Source organism: Symphalangus syndactylus, chromosome 17 (genome assembly GCF_028878055.3).
Source record: "Symphalangus syndactylus isolate Jambi chromosome 17, NHGRI_mSymSyn1-v2.1_pri, whole genome shotgun sequence".
NCBI lineage: Eukaryota > Metazoa > Chordata > Mammalia > Primates > Hylobatidae > Symphalangus > Symphalangus syndactylus.
In genome coordinates, this window is record NC_072439.2 from 51249888 (window position 1) to 51268194 (window position 18307).

Sequence of the window (18307 nt, forward strand, 5' to 3'; positions counted from 1 at the left end):
TTAGAGCTCAGTATTAAAACGTTGCATCAATCAGATGAGTTGGCAAAAGAGTTAAATTTTCTATTAAAGAGAATTTTTTTAAAAGTTGCATCAAAAATACATTGATATATGATATGAAAATGAATCCCAGCTAAAGTAGAACTCCATTATTACATAGATTCCAATCACCCAGGCACGATCAGGTCCTCTTCACCTTCAAACCTCACCCCATCCCAGATATGTATTATGATAATATTGTTAATAACATGAAAGGCAAAAGGGAAAATAGCTGATCGTTAGCTTAGGTTGCCACGTCTAATGTTCACAACAGACATTTAAGGTGGGCTCTATCATGCCCATTTTAAGATGATAAAACTAAGGCTCTGAGGACACATTCATTATGCAAAGGCATTACACAGAGAAGACTAGCAAAGCTGAGATATGAGCCTGGGTCTGGGCCTGCTGACTTTAAACCCTGTGCTTTGTCATCAAAGCAATAGAGGTGATCGTTTTCTGCCTCTTCTTCCAAAACTGTAAATGTTTTCATGCTACTCTCTAGTTACTGTCTAGAATGGATATTGCATAAGTTCTTAACATCCCTGGGCCTACCTTTTTTCATCGGTAAGAGGGAGTTAACCTAGTTGGACTCCAGGGTTGCTTCTGCCTTTCGCAGTCAATAATTCTATCTTGATTTTATAGTTGAATAAACAATATGGTAGTCTAATCTGTTTTTCATTAATCTCCATCATAGAAAAATATTTAAAAGAATGGAATTTTTTGGATTGTTTAACCTAAAGAAGAGAAAATGCTCCAAGGGTGGAAGGGGTGAGAGAAATCAAGGCAATCTTCAGATATTGTAAAGACTGATGCCAAATGGAAGACAGGTTAGACTTGATCTTTCTGGCCTCGAGGAACATAATGAGGGCCAATGAGGAGGAGTTCTAAACTTTTACTCTTTCTCATAAGTAGAACCGGCCTATCACATGAGACATCACAGTGACTGGCTTTAGCAGGATAATTTGACCAGAAAAGTTAAGATTACTGCCAGGCCAGGCACGGTGGCTCATGTCTGTAATCCCAGCACTTTGGGAGGCCGAGGAAGGTGAATCAACTGAGGTCAATAGTTCAAGACCAGCCTAGCCAACATGGTGAAACCCTGTCTCTACTAAAAAAAGTAGCTGGTCATGGTGGCGCACACCTGTAATCCCAGCTACTCAGGAGGCTGAGGCAGGAGAATCCCCTGAACCTGGAAGGCAGAGGTTGCAGTGAGCTGAGATCACGCCATTGCACTCCAGACTGAGCGACAAGGGTGAAACTCCTTCTCAAAAAAAAAAGATTACTGCCAATCCTAAGGTTCTTTGATTCTATAATAGATTGGCTTTATATATCAGCCCTGGGGAGGAGAGTTTATCTTTAACAAGATTAAAAGGCCATGGCTCGAAGGTAACAGAACCAACACCTCCGTCATCAATGAAAAGGTGAAAAAGAAATGGAAATGGGGGTGAAGAAGGGAAAAGAAGACACCAAAATTCATTCTAGAAGACCCCACAGGCCCCATCTACTATAAAGACTAGCTCGTACCCCATAACTTCTTGTAGTCACCATGTTCAACAGCAGGTGGATTAGGTTTGCTGAGTGTATCCTCTGGACCACCTAGAGAACGTGACTGTCTCTCTTCCTCTCTTTCAGATGTTCACCTCCACGATATTTGCTGTGGTTGGATTCTTGGGAGCTGGATACTCGTTTATCATCTCAGCTATTTCAATCAACAAGGGTCCTAAATGCCTCATGGCCAATAATACATGGGGCTACCCCTTCCACGACGGGTAAGGCCACACCCTGCAATGCCCACCGGTCACCACAAGGGGCATGGGCAGATAAATTGCCCAAGGGGAGACGCACACAATGCCATGTCTTCATCGTTATGCAAGCCTCAGGCTTGGTGCTCCTTTGAGGCAGAGCTGGAGTTGTGGAATACAGCAAAGTTGCATAGGATCTCACCCCTAATTGCTCCTTTGACAGACCCCAGGAGAAATAACTAAAAGAGGTTGGATGCCTCCTTTGGCCTGAGGGAAGGAAGAGATTTGTTGTGTCATCCCTTGCACCCAAATATTTATTAGCAGCAACACAAGGCAACTAATAATATTAATAAACAGAGTAATAGTTTTCATTACAAATCTTATAATAGAAAACAAGAATAATTAACCATTAACTGGGCCCAAGGGCTTTCACCAATACCCCAAATTGCCTATAATTAAACAATCGTTTAAGTGCAAATGTACAGAAAATGACATTGAAATCATTGTAGGTTTCTCATGTTAATGTTAATAGACTCATTAAAATAACATTTCATATTTTCATGGTACTTTGTAGATTGTAAAGATCTTTATCCCACAAATTTATAATTTAATCTTCGTAATAACCTCAAGAGGTAATTACTCTGTGCCAAGGCAGGCTTAGTAAGTTTAACTAGCTTCAAAGTCACATTGTTAGTTGAGGACAGTGCCAGGGCTCAAACTCAGGACTTCTGACTTCAAGTCTTAGCCTTTCACAGTACACATCCTTCTGTCCTGCACTGACCAGGACGGCACTGTTCAGTCCAGTAGCCAGCAGCCATATGGAGCTACTTAAACTCAAATTCATTTATAGAAATAAAGTTAAAAATTCAGTTCCTTTATCACAGTAGCCATATTTCAAGTACCCAGTAGCCATATAGGGCTTGTAGCTACTGTATTGAATAGCACAGATCTAGAACATTTCCATCATGGTAAATGGATCTGTTAGGCCAAGCTGCACTAGACTTTAACCTCCAAGGGGGCTTGGAGCATTTTTGTTTTGTTCACCATCTCAGCCCCTCTGCCTGACAGTGACTGGCACATCTCACAGAGTCAGGAAATATAATTACAGGGTCTTCCTGCACATGAAGAATGGATTCGTGCCTAAAAAAAATCTGTAGAACACCAATATATTAACTCAAACCTCTACGTATTCATTTACTGTGAGATTCTAAAGAATCTTAAGAACGGGCTTCAGGCTGGGAAAGTGAAGGGGCCTAGTTCTCTGTGATACATGGTCTCGGTTTGTTCACAGACGTCCCACATGAAATATCCCCACCTTTCTCACAGTTAAGCAATACAAGTTCTCTAATATCCTCATACCTTGTGCAGCGGTTTCCAAATACATTCAGTTTACTATGTGAAAAGCCCTCTTATCATGCAGAGAGGACTGTTGGGGCTACACTACCATGGGGTTGGCTTGCTTGAGCATCGAACTCAGATCCCAGCAGGCTGAGCCCCCCAACCGGCCCCCATTGAGAGTCTTCCCTTGACAGCTCACTCTCTCCACCTAGGGGTGTGTGTGTGTGAAGCTACAGATTATGTCTTTCTTCAAGGAGCCCTCTATTAATTCCAGCAACATCAGTGCCGCAGTAAACATATTTTTCTATTTTTTCTGTTATGTGATTAATACTACCCTAGAAAATTGAAGTCAATTGAAATAAATCTATGTCCAAAACAAAGGAGGGAGAAAAAAAAACATAACAGATGCCAAAAAACACTCCAAAGCCATACAATGGCCTCGCATGTTCTGACTGCAGGAACTAACACCCTCCCCTCACACACGCACGCCCTACTTGGGATGGGATGGGATCAATGCCCAAGGTCAGGAGTGACAGCTGGCCTGTGGGCCACCACACTAAATGCCAAACTGAGGGAAGGACAGGAAACGACTTTTTGAAGTTCCTCATATTAGTACTTCTGGAGAAGCAAGTTTTCATTCTCATTGCAGCCATTTATTGTGCATTACTCCGTAACAGATGCTTTCAAATATGTCATTTTATCTACCCCTCACAATAGCAACTAACCAGTATCAAGAACAGGCACCAGATTATAAAGATTTGATAATAAAAACATAATAGGGTAAACCTTGCAGGCAAGCGGAAACATTTCAGAATTCTCTATCTTCTGTTCACTGTGCAGCTTTGATAATTACCTGAAGGGAGAATGATTTGAACACAGAGACATCTGTACAGCTGCTTCAAACTATAATGTGATAAAAAATTACTGTACAGGGATGTATTACAAAACCGTATATATCACAGTTTCCAGATGATTTACAGGCTATTTAAGAATGATTTTGACTACTTATGTTTTAATTTAATCCCCTGTAAAATGTAAGACTGCTCTTTGTGTAAGGTATAAAATATGCCATGATGGCTACAGGAAGGGCATTCAGGGGATGGGCCTAGGTCTCACTGCACCCTCTTTGCCATCTGGCAAACCTTCAGCAGCATTCTGTTGTCTCCTCAAATCCTGTTTCCTCCCTTCTGAGACAAGAGCTCATATTCCTCTTTGATGTTATCTACCACTGCCAGCTCCAAATCTTCCCTCTGACTGCAGAAGTTCCCCTTGAATTTCTTATGGCAATAACTGAAACTTCTATTGCTTGGTGTTTTCAGTTAACAAAGTGCTGTCACCTACATTGTTTCATTTGATCCTCACAAAAAGTTTATGGGATTATTTAACTCTCCTTCAGAGGCAGGACAGCCAAGGCCCAGAGAGGACAAGTGACTTGCCAAGAAGAATACAGTTTCTTAGTGGCAGAAGCTCAAATCCAAGTTTTCTCACTCCAAGTCACAGTGCTTTTTCTAGAACACAATTTATATTGACTCATACTGTCTGCTTTTTGCCTAGATTTCCTGTTGGCAAAACTCATGGGATTCTACCTCCTACACCTTTTACTACACAGTACTATACTGGTATCTGATAGCTAAAAAGGGTGTGTGGACTCTTCTTATCCACATAAGCATATAGTAACCGTTGTTATAGCTGGAAACCTAACACTCATACACAGCTGCTCAGAGAGTAGAAAGGATCAGTCACTTGTATGAGCCAAAATAAAAGAACTCAAGACAGTTGTCATTTGTCCCTTATTACCAAAAGGCAGCCATGGTGGCAACTGCTTCTTCTTGTTCTTGTTCTTTTTCCTCTTCCCTCCCCTTTTTTCTTGTTTTCCTTCTCTTTTTTCTTTCTATCCTCTTCCTCCTTTTTTCCTTCTTTTTCTTCCCAATGATTAAGTGCTAAATGTTTTTATGTGCATTATCTCACCTAATCTTCCTCATAAATCTGAGAAGAATTTTTATCCCTGAAAGAGAAAAATGAAGCTCAAAAAGGTTAATTTTCCCAGGGCTCCATGGCTAGTAACTAGTAGAAGAATTTTTTTTTTAATTGGCTGTGAGTGTTGGCTGATGCCTGTAATCTCAGCACTTTGGGATGCTGAGGTGGAAGGACTGCTTGAGCCCAGGAGTTCAAGACCAGCTTGGGCAACATAGGGAGAACTCCCCGCTCCAGCGCCCCTCTACAAAAAAAAAAAAAAATTAAAAACTTAGCTGGGCATGGTTGTGCATGCCTGTAGCCCCAGCTACTCCAGGTGCCTGATGTGGGGGGATTGTTTGAGCCCAGGAGGTCAAGGCTGCAGTGAGCCATAATCATGCCACTGCATTCTAGCCTGGGCAACAGAGCCAGACCCTGTCTCAAAAAAAAAAAAATATATATATATATATATATATACATACACACACACACACACTTATATATCTACATATGCACATATCTACTTTTATATATATGTGTATATATAGACATATATGTGTGTGTGTATATATATATACACACACACTTATATATATGTAGTCAGTATCTTATTTTGTGCTGAAGCCTATCTCAAACATGGAACAAAAAACGAATAGACATGGTTCCTACCCTATCAGCATGTGGGTTAGGGTGAACACATGGAACAGATCCTCATAATGCAGAAAGTGTGAGATGGAGAAGGAGTGCGGGGGAAACTTCTTCGAGAAGGTGACATGGGCTGATTTTGGAGGATGAGCAGAACTTTGCCTTCCAGTGAGGGAGGAGAAGCACATTTCAGGCATGAAAAGGCTGACATGCTCAGGGAACATCAGAGCACTGTGTGGCAGAAGCTCAGTGTGAATGAGGAGAGATTTGCAGAAGGGGCCGCCACACGATGTGGTGAGACTGAGAGGCAGCCAGACCTTCAGGACATCAGGGCACAGCAGGGGACTTCAAGCAAGACATGGCATGGCTACTTTGGATTTTAAGAGGCATGATGGTGCTAGTGATGTGGAAAGTGAATAGGAGGATTCAGGAACTAAAGAGAGATAAAAGCTGGCATCATAATCCAGATAAGATGGTGAACATCACCCAGGCAGCAGAATTGGGGCTCAAAAAAGACAAATTTCAGAGAGTGTTTGAGATGGAGTCATCAGGTTTAGGTGTGAAGAGAAAGGGGGAAGGTAATCAAGGTGGACTCTGAGATTTCGAACCTAGTGCACAAAACCCAGGGCTCTGCAATGCCATAGCATTTAGCACTGTTTTCCTCAGAAATGTTTTTTGGTGATAATATTAAGGGAGGGAGCAAAAGTAGTTAACTCATTCTGTCCTGAGAACCATATTAAAGAAACACCCTAGAAGGAAAAAGAAACCTGGGCATTTTGAAATATACCCTCTTGGCTTCCTTTGAAGTAGAACCTCCACCCATCCAAGGTCTTCCTTCCTGAGACAATTGGTCATCCCTCCCTTGACCCTGAGCTGCTGAAAGGAAAGCAGCCTGCACAGGGTGTGGGGACAGCCAAAGGAGGGGAAGCAGAGGACGAGCCAGGAGTGGTCAGTAGTCGGGGAGGGCGGGGGCTATGCATGGCACTCCTGGGCCAGGCTGCAACTCTTCACCTCCTTAGAAAAAGTCAAGGGCAAGGAGAGCACCCTCACATCTGTGGTTCAGACACTGAACTGAACACAGTTAAATGTTCTGCCTTGACATTCAGCTAAGATCATCTGGATTTGCACTTCAGAAATTACTTATTAGCAAAGAACATCATAAGCTGCTTGTGAACATATTCCCAAGAGCTGAAAGCCACCTTAATAGGATGAGATTGGATTTGCACCATGTAATCTTAGCTTTCATGAACCAGAAACAGTTCACAAATATTAGGAGCCAGTTTTGCCCTTGGCTGACTTAGGGTCTAGCCATACCTCTGCCATATACCATTTATCTCTCAGGCTTCATCTGTGAAATGAATGGGAGTAACAGCAACATCCACCTCACAGGTTCAGGTAAGAGTAAATAACACAAGGTACATAAAGCATTCAGCACAGTTCCTACCACATACTTGCTTGATTCAGCCTTATTATTCATTTTTATGAATATAAAGTATTATTGTAAATGGAATTTATTTTTATGCACTATAACTTTAAAAATGTTATGCTTTTATAATGATTCTGTGACTTAATTTCAATCCTTTCAACCAGGCATAAATAAGGCACAAAAAAAAAACCTCTTTATTGTGATATAAGTAACCCTTGACTCACATACTATTGTAGATGTATAAATCAAATGTCATAAATAAATCATTTCAAGTATGCTAAGGAAATAACTACTCCAACAAAGGGCATTTGTGTAATGGGTCAGAGCACTGGCTTTGGAGTCAGACAGACCTAAGATCAAACCCAGGCACTTCCATTTACTAGCCTCACCTTTTTAATCTGTAAAATGGGTATATGTTCATTCATTCAGTGAGTGTTTACTGAAGGTTACCCTATGCCAAGCACTGTTCAAATAAAGTAGCATCTCCTTGGAGCATTAGGAAAGATGATAGAAAGCAGCTAGCCCAGAACCTGGCACAGAGGACCCAGGAAATGAGAGCTGCTGCTATTTATGAAGCACTGCCTGTGCTGGAACTGGGGACAGAGACGGTGGCACATGGTCTTTGCCCTTGGAAGTTTATAGTCCTGAAGAGAAGACAAACAAATGGACAGGTGATGGCAGCGCAGGGTCCAGGGGCTCTGTACAATAGGGGCGGAAACACAGAGCCCTGGGGAGCACAGAAGGAAACCAAACCCAGGCTGAGGGCAGAAGCAATGTGGAGCTTCTCCCAGAGGAGGTGGCATCTGAATTCACCAGACAGAGCGGGCCAACAAAGCATTAGTATTTGGGCCCCCTGGTTTCTGTCCTCAGCTGAGAAGAGAGTTCTGTGAAATTCGTGGCTTTCTGCTCCCACGTTGATGGGATTACTACAGCTCAAGTGGAAACACCTGCATAATAATTGGATGCTTTAAAATGTCAGTTAAGTGCATCTAAACTGCTTCTGCTCTCCTTGCTTCACTGCCAGGTCCATGAAAAACTCAGGTCCCCTCTCTCCCTGGGTTTGGGGAGTTGGACACAATGATCAAACTGAACGTGAACACAGGCTTTTATGCCAGACTCTCAAAGACCGCCAGAACTGAAGAGTTTGAAGGGAAAGAAGAAGGGCCTGAGTGTGGCTATGTGGTGGTTTGTGAGGGGTGAGGCTGCAGCAGGAGTGGGACTTATGATTTCTCCAGGCACCCAAATTCAGTCCTTGCTTCTATGTTCCCCCGTAAACGTTTCACAAATCCTACCACCAGGAGGTGCTGTCATCCCACTGCTGTGCAGGCTCTCCAACGAGGCCTGGAACTCAGGATTGCCAATTCTTTCACCTCAGGATCTTTTCTTCATAAAGTGTGCCTGGAAAATATTGTATCTTTATAACCTTTTATAATTACCAAGTTTTAAAATTGTAAAGATAGAAAGGACTAAATGGAAAAACGCAGAACAAAAAGATGAGTGTTTCGTGTTGGAAAAAAAAAGGCATTTTCACAATGAGTTTGCCACCAGAACACAGGCGTCATGAAAACCACCCCAAATCAAAACCAAAATGGGAAAGAAAAAGACTCCTATCAATATCGTCGTTATTGGACACGTAGATTCAGGTAAGTCCACTGCTACTTGCCAACTGATCGACAAATGTGGTATAAATCACCAGAGAACCACTGATGAATTCGAGAAGGATGCTGCTAAGAAGGGAAAGAGCTCCTTCAGGTGTGCTTGGGTCTTGAATAAATGGTAAGATGAGTGTGAGTGCGACACATCACCCTGTGGAAGTTTGAGACCAGCAAGTACTGCATGAGTCACTGATGCTCAGGACAGAGACTTTATCAGAAACATGATTACAGGCACATCTCAGGCTGGCTGTGCTATCCTGATTGTTGCTGCTGGTGTTAGTGAATCTGAAGCTGATATCTCCATGGGCAGACCTGTGAACATGCCCTTCTTGCTTACACACTGGGGATGAAACAACCAATCGTTGGTGTTAACAAAATGGATTCCACCGAGCCACTCTATAGCCAGAAGAGACATGAGAAAATCATTAAGAAAGTCAGCTCTTACATTAAGAAAATTGGCTACAACCCCAGCACGGCAGCATCTGTACCAATTTCCGGTTGGAATGGTGACAATATGCTAGAGCCAAGTAGTAATGTGCCTTGGTTCAAGGGCTGTAAAGTCACCCATGAAGATGGCAATGCCAATGGAACCATGCTGCTTGAAGGTCTGGACTGTGTCCTAACACTAACTCATCCAACAGACCAGCCCTTGCATCTGCCCCTCCAGATGTCTACAAAGTTGATGGTATTGGTCCCTATGTGCTAAGTGGAAACTGGTGTTCTCAAACCCAGCATGGTGGTCACCTTTGCTCCAGTCAACGTTACAACTCAAGTCTGTTGAAATGCACCATGTTGCAAGCTCTTCCTGGGGAAAATGTGGGCTTCAGTGTTAAGAACACATCTGTCAAAGATGTTTGTAATGGCAACATTGCTGGTAACAGCAAAAATGACCCACCAATTAGAGCAGCTGGCTTTACTGCTGAAGTGTTTATCTTGCACCACCCAGGCCAAATCAGTGCTAGCTACACCCCTCTGCTGCTAGTCACACAGGTCACATTGCTTCCAAGTTTGCTGAGCTGAAGGAAAAGATTGATCATCATTCTGGTAAGAAGCGGGCCCTAAATTCTCGAAATCTGGTGATGCTGCCATCATCACTGTTGTTCCTGGGAAGCCCATGTGTGTTGAGAGCTCCTCTGACTATCCTCCTCTGGGTCATGTTGCTGTTTGTGATATGAGACAGACAGTCGCTCTGGGTGTCATCAAAGCCCGGAACAAGAAGATTGCTGACCAGAAGGCTTGGCAAGGTCACCAAGTCTGCCCAGAAAGCTCAGAAGGCTAACTGAATATTATCCCTAATACCTGCCACTACAGTCTTAATCAGTGGTAGAAGAGCGACCTCAGAACTGTTTGTCTCATTTGGCCGTTGAAGTTTAATAGTAAAAGCCTGGTTAATGTTAACAATTAAAACCTTCAGAAGGAAAGGAGAATGTTTTGTTGACCATTTGGGATTTTTTTTCATGCAGCAGTTTTAAGTTACTAGGTTGTTTGTTTGTTTGTTTGTTTGTTTTTTGAGAAGGGGTCTCACTCTGTCACCCAGGCTGGAGTGCAGTGGCACAATCTCAGCTTACTGCACCCTTTGCCTCATGGGCTCAAGCGATTCTCCCACCTCAGCCTCCCAAGTAGGTGGGATTACAGGTGTGTGTCCCCACACCTGGCTAAGTTATTAGTTTCTAAAATCAGTACTTTCTAATGGAAACAACTTGACCAAAAATCTGCCACAGAATTTTGAGACCCTCTAAAGCAAAGTTTAATGAGAAAAAAAAAGTACTGAAAAGAACAGTCGGCCAGATGCCGTGGCTCACGACTGTAATCCCAACACTTTGGGCAGATCACTCGAGGTCGGGAGTTCGAGACCAGCCTGACCAACATGGAGAAACCCCACCTCTGCCAAAAATAATCAAAATTAGCCGGGTGTGGTGGCATGTGTCTGTAATCCCAGCTACTTGGGAAACTGAAGCAGGAGAACCTCTTGAACCCGGGAGGCAGAGGTTGCAGTGAGCTGAGATCGTGCCATTGCACTCCAGCCTGGGCAACAAGAGCAAAACTCCATCTCAAAAAAATAAAAAAGGACAATCTCACACAGCTATACATAAGGTGTGTCATCTCAGTGACTTCTCACAATTGTGATGTGGTTCTTAGTCTGTTATATAGATTAAAAAAAAAAAAAACTGACGCTGGCTGGGCGTGGTGACTCATACCTGTAATCACTGCATTTTGGGAGGCCAAGGTGGGAGGACTGACCTCGGGAGTTTGAGACCAGCCTGGGCAGTATAGTGAGACCTCCATGTCTATTTTTTTAAAAAAAGAGGAAAAGAAAGAAACTGATGTTAAAGGAGGTGAGTAACTTGCATGAGGAATACATAGCTAGTAAGGGGAATGCTTGGGTTCAAACCTGGGTTCATCTGAGTCCAAAATACCAGCTCTTTCCATTAGACCAGACTGCTTAGATTAAGTAAAATAATGACAATACTAGCCTTTATTGAGGACTTACTATATGCTAAGCACTGATCTAGGCACTTTATTCATACTAACTCACGTAGTCCTGACAATAACCCTATGATATGATAATGTAACTCCCATTTTATAGGTAAGTACACAAGGCACACAGCTAGCAAGCTGCTAGTACCTGTACTCTTATGGAAAGATGAATCAATGCTATAAAAAATGTTTTATTTTGAAATCAAAAGCAAAATGTTCATTCCTTCCTTTTCCGTGAAGGCTATCATAAAGATCTAAAAACAATAGCATCAACGTTAATTCAGTAGATAGATAAAGAGTTTTTCATTAAGGCTCTGAAAGGATGGAGGAAACAAAGAGACCAATTTGGGGCTCTAAGAATGTAAAGAGTCATAATAATCCACAAGATTTTGCCACTTTACTCATTTTTGTCTCAAAATAGTATACTTCACATTTATCCTTCGAGGCACAATGCCCTTTATTTTTATGTTTTGAGATGGAGTTTCGTTCTTGTTGCCCAGGCTGGAGTGCAATGACATGATCTCAGCTCACTGCAAACTCCACCTCCCGGGTTCAAGCAATTCTCCAGCCTCAGTCTCCTGAGTAGCTGGGATTACAGGTGCCCACCACCATGCCCAGCTAATTTTTGTATTTTTAGTAGAGACAGCGTTTTGCCATGTTGGCCAGGCTGGTCTCGAACTCCTGACTTCAGGTGATCTGCCCACCCTGGTCTCCCAAAGTCTTGGGATTACAGGTGTGAGTCACCGCGCCCAGCCCCAATGCCCTTTATATTGCAATAAACTCTTTATATAATAAAATATAAATATATTGCAGTTTTTCCTAATTCACAGTTTATGTAAAATATGTATTAAGGCAACAGATTATTTGTTCCTTTTGAAGAAAATTAATTACATCTTTGCGTGTGAGAGATTCCTACATGTTAACAAAAATATAGTGAGTCAAATTCACAATTTGGTTAAAATTAGGCCTTGAAATCAGGCTCTTCCCTTTAGCTATATGACACATTTGTACTTTACATGGCTTCAGATGGCCACTACACTTAACAAGTCATCTGTCAAAAGTCAAAACGGTGTCTCTAACAATGATAGCTAGGATAAAGCTGTGAACATTTATGAAATTCTGCTCCTGGAGTGTCTTTATTTTCCTGTCCCCAACATAGATGGTGAATTTGCCCATCTTTTTGGACAGCTAATGAAAATTGTTCTGCCAGTTGTGTGACCTGGGAGAAAGTAACTTAGCCTCTCTGTGCATCTGCTTCCTTATTTGTGAAACCAAAAACGAGAACCCAGAGGTTTCTGTGGGGAATAAATGAGTGAATATGTGTGAAGTGATTAGAACAGGGTCTGGCACACAGGGTGTACTCAACAAAAATTGTAAATTTTGTGGTATTTAAATTGTTAGTACAGAATACTTTCTCGTGAAGCTAGTTTTGAATGGAAAGTAGTGCATAAGAAACATTGTTATGGTAACTTTCTAGTGGAGGGAATTGCACACTTTTTACAAATGTTTCCTTTGTCCCCCATATCACCAACAGGGATTATCTCAATGATGAGGCCTTATGGAACAAGTGCCAAGAGCCTCCCAATGTGGTTCCCTGGAATCTGACCCTCTTCTCCATCCTGCTGGTCGTAGGAGGAATCCAGATGGTTCTCTGCGCCATCCAGGTGGTCAATGGCCTCCTGGGGACCCTCTGTGGAGACTGCCAGTGTTGTGGCTGCTGTGGGGTAAGTTAAGGCTTTTGCCGTTTCTTCTCAGCATGAGGGAGGCCAGGTCAGGCCACCAGCACTGAGGGAATGAGGGGATAAATGTGGCCACCGGCAGAAAACCAGCCCAGGTTGGGAAGTCCAGTCAGCCCAGTCTGTCAGCTCATGGAGACAGACACATTGTATTACTAGAACCCAGAACATGTTAAAACACCCAGGCTGAAGTTGGCCATAATTTTCAGCCTCACATCCAGTTGACCATAGTTCTGGAGACAAAGGACTCTGTCTATATATAAACATTTACAATGATGTTTATATGAAGATCCACCTGAAGTGAGCATTTGTCATATGGGTAAAGTGTCAGCGATAGTACATCACAGTCTGGGCTGGCATCATGTTCTCACTTCCTCAGATGAACAGTACATACCAATGCAAAACCTGTATTTGATACGATTTCTGATACAGAAAAAGAGGTAGTTCATATATGGGAAGAAAAAAGGGAAATCACTCAGGCTTTAGTCACTAAATAATATTGTAAAATACCACCAACAAAATACTAAAAATAAAAACAGACTTGCAGACAGTAAGACAGTCTGATTATTTCAACTAATTCCCAAATCAAATTAGGCAATTATTCACATACATACACAAAGTTATTACAAGCACAAATGATGTATGAAGAAAAAAATAAAACTTGAGAGTTCCCTAACTGGGGGATTATGTAAATATATGTAAATAAAGGTCTATTCACTTAATATTATGGTAAAACTTTAAATGACTCAAATTATTTTATTTAAATTTTAAATATGAAGGCCAGGAATAGTGGCATATGCCTGTAACTCCAGCTACTCAGGAGGCTGAGGCACAAGAATCACTTGAACCTGGGAGGCAGAGGTTGCAGTGAGCCGAGATCTCACCACCACACTCCAGTCTGTGTGACAGAGTGAGACCCTGTCTCAATAAATAAATAAATAAATTTATTTTAAATAAGCATTACATGTATATAACTCAAAAACTAAATATGTGCATGTATACACACAGAGAGAAATATATAAAGGTATTCAGTTGGAAAGTCTCCCTCTGGCCTTTCTCTTCTATCCAGCCAGTTCCCTCCAGTCTCCTCACCTAGGTAAGGTTACCTAATTTCTTATATATCCTGTCACAGTATCTCTTTTTAGTATTTTATTCTCCCTATCTTAAAAGAATGTTTCCCCCCAAATTGCAGTAATATTGAAAATCCTTATGCAGGATACAAAAATTGTACTTAATATACAATTATATAAGTAGGAGAAAACAAAATTCTGTGAATAGAAAAATAAAACAAAAAACTAAAGAAAATCCAACCAAAAGTTAAATAATCGTTATTTCTAGGTAAGAAGACTGACTTTTTTCCTTTAATCTAGCCTATAGTATTAAAAAATTTTAATAATTATATATTACTTTTTAAAATGAAAAATATAAATAAGTCCCCCAAATCAGCAGTAAAATGCATGTATTACAAATAAATTTCACTGTGTATTGCATTTTTATTCTACAAATTTTCAGTTATACTGTATTGTATTTAAATGTTTTGGTCTTTAAACATACTAGAGAGGAAAAGAAACTACCAACTAGTAATCCACCAAAATTATTTTTATGATAGCGGTTGAAAATATTGAGCATTTAAATCTTGTAATTCATCCAAAGTGAATGAATGTTTGCTAAATTATATATTGAAGTTTCAGTTTCTACATGTTTTAGCTGGGTGGTAAATTTTCTTTCCAAGATTTATCAAAAATATGATTACTTTGGCTGGACACAGTGGCTCATGCCTGTAATCCCAGCACTTTGGGAGGCCAAGGCAAGAGGATCACTTGAACCCAAGAGTTCAAGACCAGCCTTGAACTAGGCTTGACCATGGCAACATGGCGAAACCCCATCTCTACTAAAAATACAAAAAATTAACCAGATGTGGTGGCGTGCACCTGTAGTCCCAGCTACTCAGGAGGCTGAGCTGGGAGCATCAGCTGAGCCCAAGATGCTGAGGCTGCATGAGCTGAGATCTTGCCCCTGCACTGCACCCTGGATAACAGAACAAGACCTTTCTAAAAAAAAAAAAAAAGAGAGAGAGAAGGAAAGAAAGAGAGAAAGAAAGAAGAAAGAAGAAAGAAAGAAAGAAAGAAAGAAAAGAAAGAAAGAAAGAAAGAAAGAAAGAAAGAAAGAAGAAAGAAAGAAAGAAAAGAAAGAAAGAAAGAAGAAAGAAAGAAAGAAAGAAAGAGAAAGAAAGAAAATATGATTACTCTTTGAATTGTTGATAATACTTTGCTAAACCTGAGAATTATCTCTCAATTTAAAAACACATTCATAGGTGTCAGCACGTTGGTTCCTTTTAGTGAGTTTCATTCATTTGGACACCATATTTTGGAGATCTTAATGGCTGAGTCACTCGATAGTTGAAAGACCGTAGATGGACTCCATGGTTGTCAGTGCATGGGCACCGGAGATTCACAGAGGGTGAATGTACACACCAGAAATGTCCATTTTTTTTCCTTCCTTTCTTCCTCCCTCCCTTCATCTCTCCTCTCTGTCTCTCTCCCCCCTCCTCCTTCAACTTTTTATTTTGAAAACTTCAAATCTACATAAAGTTGAAAGAATGGTGCAATGAACACCTGTATATTTTCACCCGTGTTCACAAAATTGTTAATATTTGCTCACCCTCTCCCTTTCTGGACTTTTGGAAAGTAATTTTTGGACATCACAGAGTTTCACTACTAAATATTTCAGTGCACAAGAGCTGCAGTTTTAAAGTCAGTCTGCTAAAGATTCCTTTCTCTTGGGCAGCTGGCCTCTCACGGGGCTGGTCAGCATTCCTGCCCCAGTAGGACACTGTGGAAAGACTTGGGCTCTCAGCCTAGTTTCACAGCTTACTAGCTGAGTGACTCCAGCAAGCTGACTAACTTCTCATAGTCTCAGTTATTCCAACTGCCTCTTGCCTAATTTATGGAGAGACTGTGAGATCAACATCTATCCATTCAGGCAGAAAGTATTTACTGAGAGCTTCCCGAGCCTGGCACAGTCCTTAAATGAAGTGATAGTTGGGAATGTGTCTTAAAATACATGCTATGAGGCCTGGTTTGAATGTCAGCTGTGTGGTCTTGGCCCAGTCAGTAGCCTTCAACTGCTCCTTGTCTGTAAAACATGGCTATTAATACCTACTCCTGCGGTTGTCAGTGGAGTGCCTAGTACAGGGTGACAAGCATGAATTCATTTGAATCCTTAGAAGTCTCAGTAAATGGCATTGAATGTTATTTACTAACCTTGTGAAAGTCAGTGAGGTAGCATAGCTTCAAGTTTCCTTTAACACAATATCTGGGTTCTGCCTCCCTGGTTCAAATCCCAGCTCTCCTACTTGTTAGTGGTGGCTTTCCACATAGCACTTGGTCTCTCAGTACCTCTTACCAAATTATTTTTTAAAATAAATGATGCATATTGTGTACAATGTATTCTCCTCAGGTGATAGGTGCACTGCAATTTCAGAATTCATCAGTACCTAATTCATCATCCATGGAACCAACAACCACTTGTACCCCAAAAGCTATTGAAATTTTAAAAAATTAAAAACAAAATAAAACAAAAATAAATAAATAAAATGTAACTTCCTTGAGGACTAAATAAATAAATACATGATGCAAAACAAAATGAAGCTTCCATTCCTATAACCTCAACACAGGTGGGTGACAGAGTAAAGCCGTGAAACAAAGCCAGAAAAGTATAGGAAACATTCAATAGGCAATCATTAAGAGCCAGGAGGAAGGCAGGTGATGGGGATGGGAAGAAGGAGGGGAAAAGCAAAAATTTACATAAATCATGACATCATAGTTAATTCACCTTTTCTACCTTCTAGGGAGATGGACCCGTTTAAACCTCCAAGATGAGCTGCTCAAACTCTACAGCATGATGACCACAATTTCTTTTCATAAAACTTCTTCTCTTCTTGGGATTATTAATTCCTATCTGCTTCCTAGCTGACAAAGCTTAGAAAAGGCAGTTATTCCTTCTTTCCAACCAGCTTTGCTCGAGTTAGAATTTTGTTATTTTCAAATAAAAAATAGTTTGGCCACCTAACAAATTTGGTTTATAAATCTTTCAAATTAGTTTCTTTTTAGAATTTACCAACAGGTTCAAAGCAAACTTTTCATGATTTTTTTTATTACAAATGTAAAATGTATAAAGTCACATGTACTGCCATACTACTTCTTTGTATATAAAGATGTTTATATCTTTGGAAGTTTTACATAAATCAAAGGAGGAAAGCACATTTAAAATGAGAAACTAAGACCAATTTTTGTTTTTAAGATGTATAAGGAGAAAAGAATGATTGACGTATCCTAAGTATTGTTATTTGTTGTCTTTTTTTTGCTGATTTGCTTGAGTTGCTTGTGACTGATCTTTTGAGGCTGTCATCATGGCTAGAGTTCTCTTATGTATGTTAAATTAAAACCTGAATTCAGAGGTAACGTAACAAAGATTGTGTGTGTTTTAGGAGGGAGGGGCAAAAGGTTGAACGAATAACAACTCATCTTTTCTACAAATGCTTCCTTTGATCAAACAAAAAAAAGTTTTTAAAAAATTGATTTGAGTTGGCCGGGCGCGGTGGCTCAAGCCTGTAATCCCAGCACTTTGGGAGGCTGAGGTGGGCGGATCACAAGGTCAGGAGATCGAGACCATCCTGGCTAACACGGTGAAACCCCATCTCTACTAAAAATACAAAAAAAAATTAGCCGGGCGTGTTGGCAGGCGCCTGTAGTCCCAGCTACTTGGGAGGCTGAGGCAGGAGAATGGCGTGAACCCGGGAGATGGAGCTTGCAGTGAGCCGAGATCGCGCCACTGCACTCCAGCCAGGGGGACAGAGAAAGACTCCGTCTCAAAAAAAAAAAAAAAAAAAAATTGATTTGAGTAATAATTTTGTCAGCCTATTGCCCAGGATTAAGGTAATAAGTATTATTATTCTACGTGTCATATTAAGACTAACTGGCCTTATGAGTCAGGCACTAACAGGGCATCAGATCCATTCTGTTGATTTGTGTTCAAACTCCAGCTCCATCACAAACCAGCTTAAGGGTCCTGGGACAATTATTTTCAAAGTCTCAGTTTCCCCATCTGTAAAAGGACACTTGAGAGATAATCAGTCATACTGGAAATTTTGAAGTTACCAAGGGTGAAGCAAAGGCCTGTGGGGCTGCCAACATGACTGTGTGCAATAAGAAGGGTCTCAGGGAAGTCCAAGCCAGAAAGTCTCCCTTCTGCCCTTGCCAAGCTAATAGGCTGCACCACGTAGGTCAGGCACACTGA

At 41.1% G+C, this 18307-nt stretch overlaps 1 protein-coding gene and 1 pseudogene across 1 annotated transcript in view; both read left to right on the plus strand.

Annotated features, from left to right (window-relative positions):
• The window catches only part of TM4SF4 (transmembrane 4 L six family member 4), a 28786-nt gene extending 11197 nt beyond the window's left edge, over window positions 1-17589 (plus strand). The window contains exons 3-5 of the mRNA XM_055248473.1: window positions 1669-1805; window positions 12808-12997; window positions 16860-17589. Coding sequence (XP_055104448.1) covers window positions 1669-1805; window positions 12808-12997; window positions 16860-16877 — 345 coding nt within the window. The 3' untranslated portion in view covers window positions 16878-17589. The remainder of the gene's footprint in view (window positions 1-1668; window positions 1806-12807; window positions 12998-16859) is intronic.
• LOC134733261 (elongation factor 1-alpha 1-like) lies at window positions 8729-10074 on the plus strand (annotated as a pseudogene).
• Window positions 17590-18307: the final 718 nt, after the last annotated feature.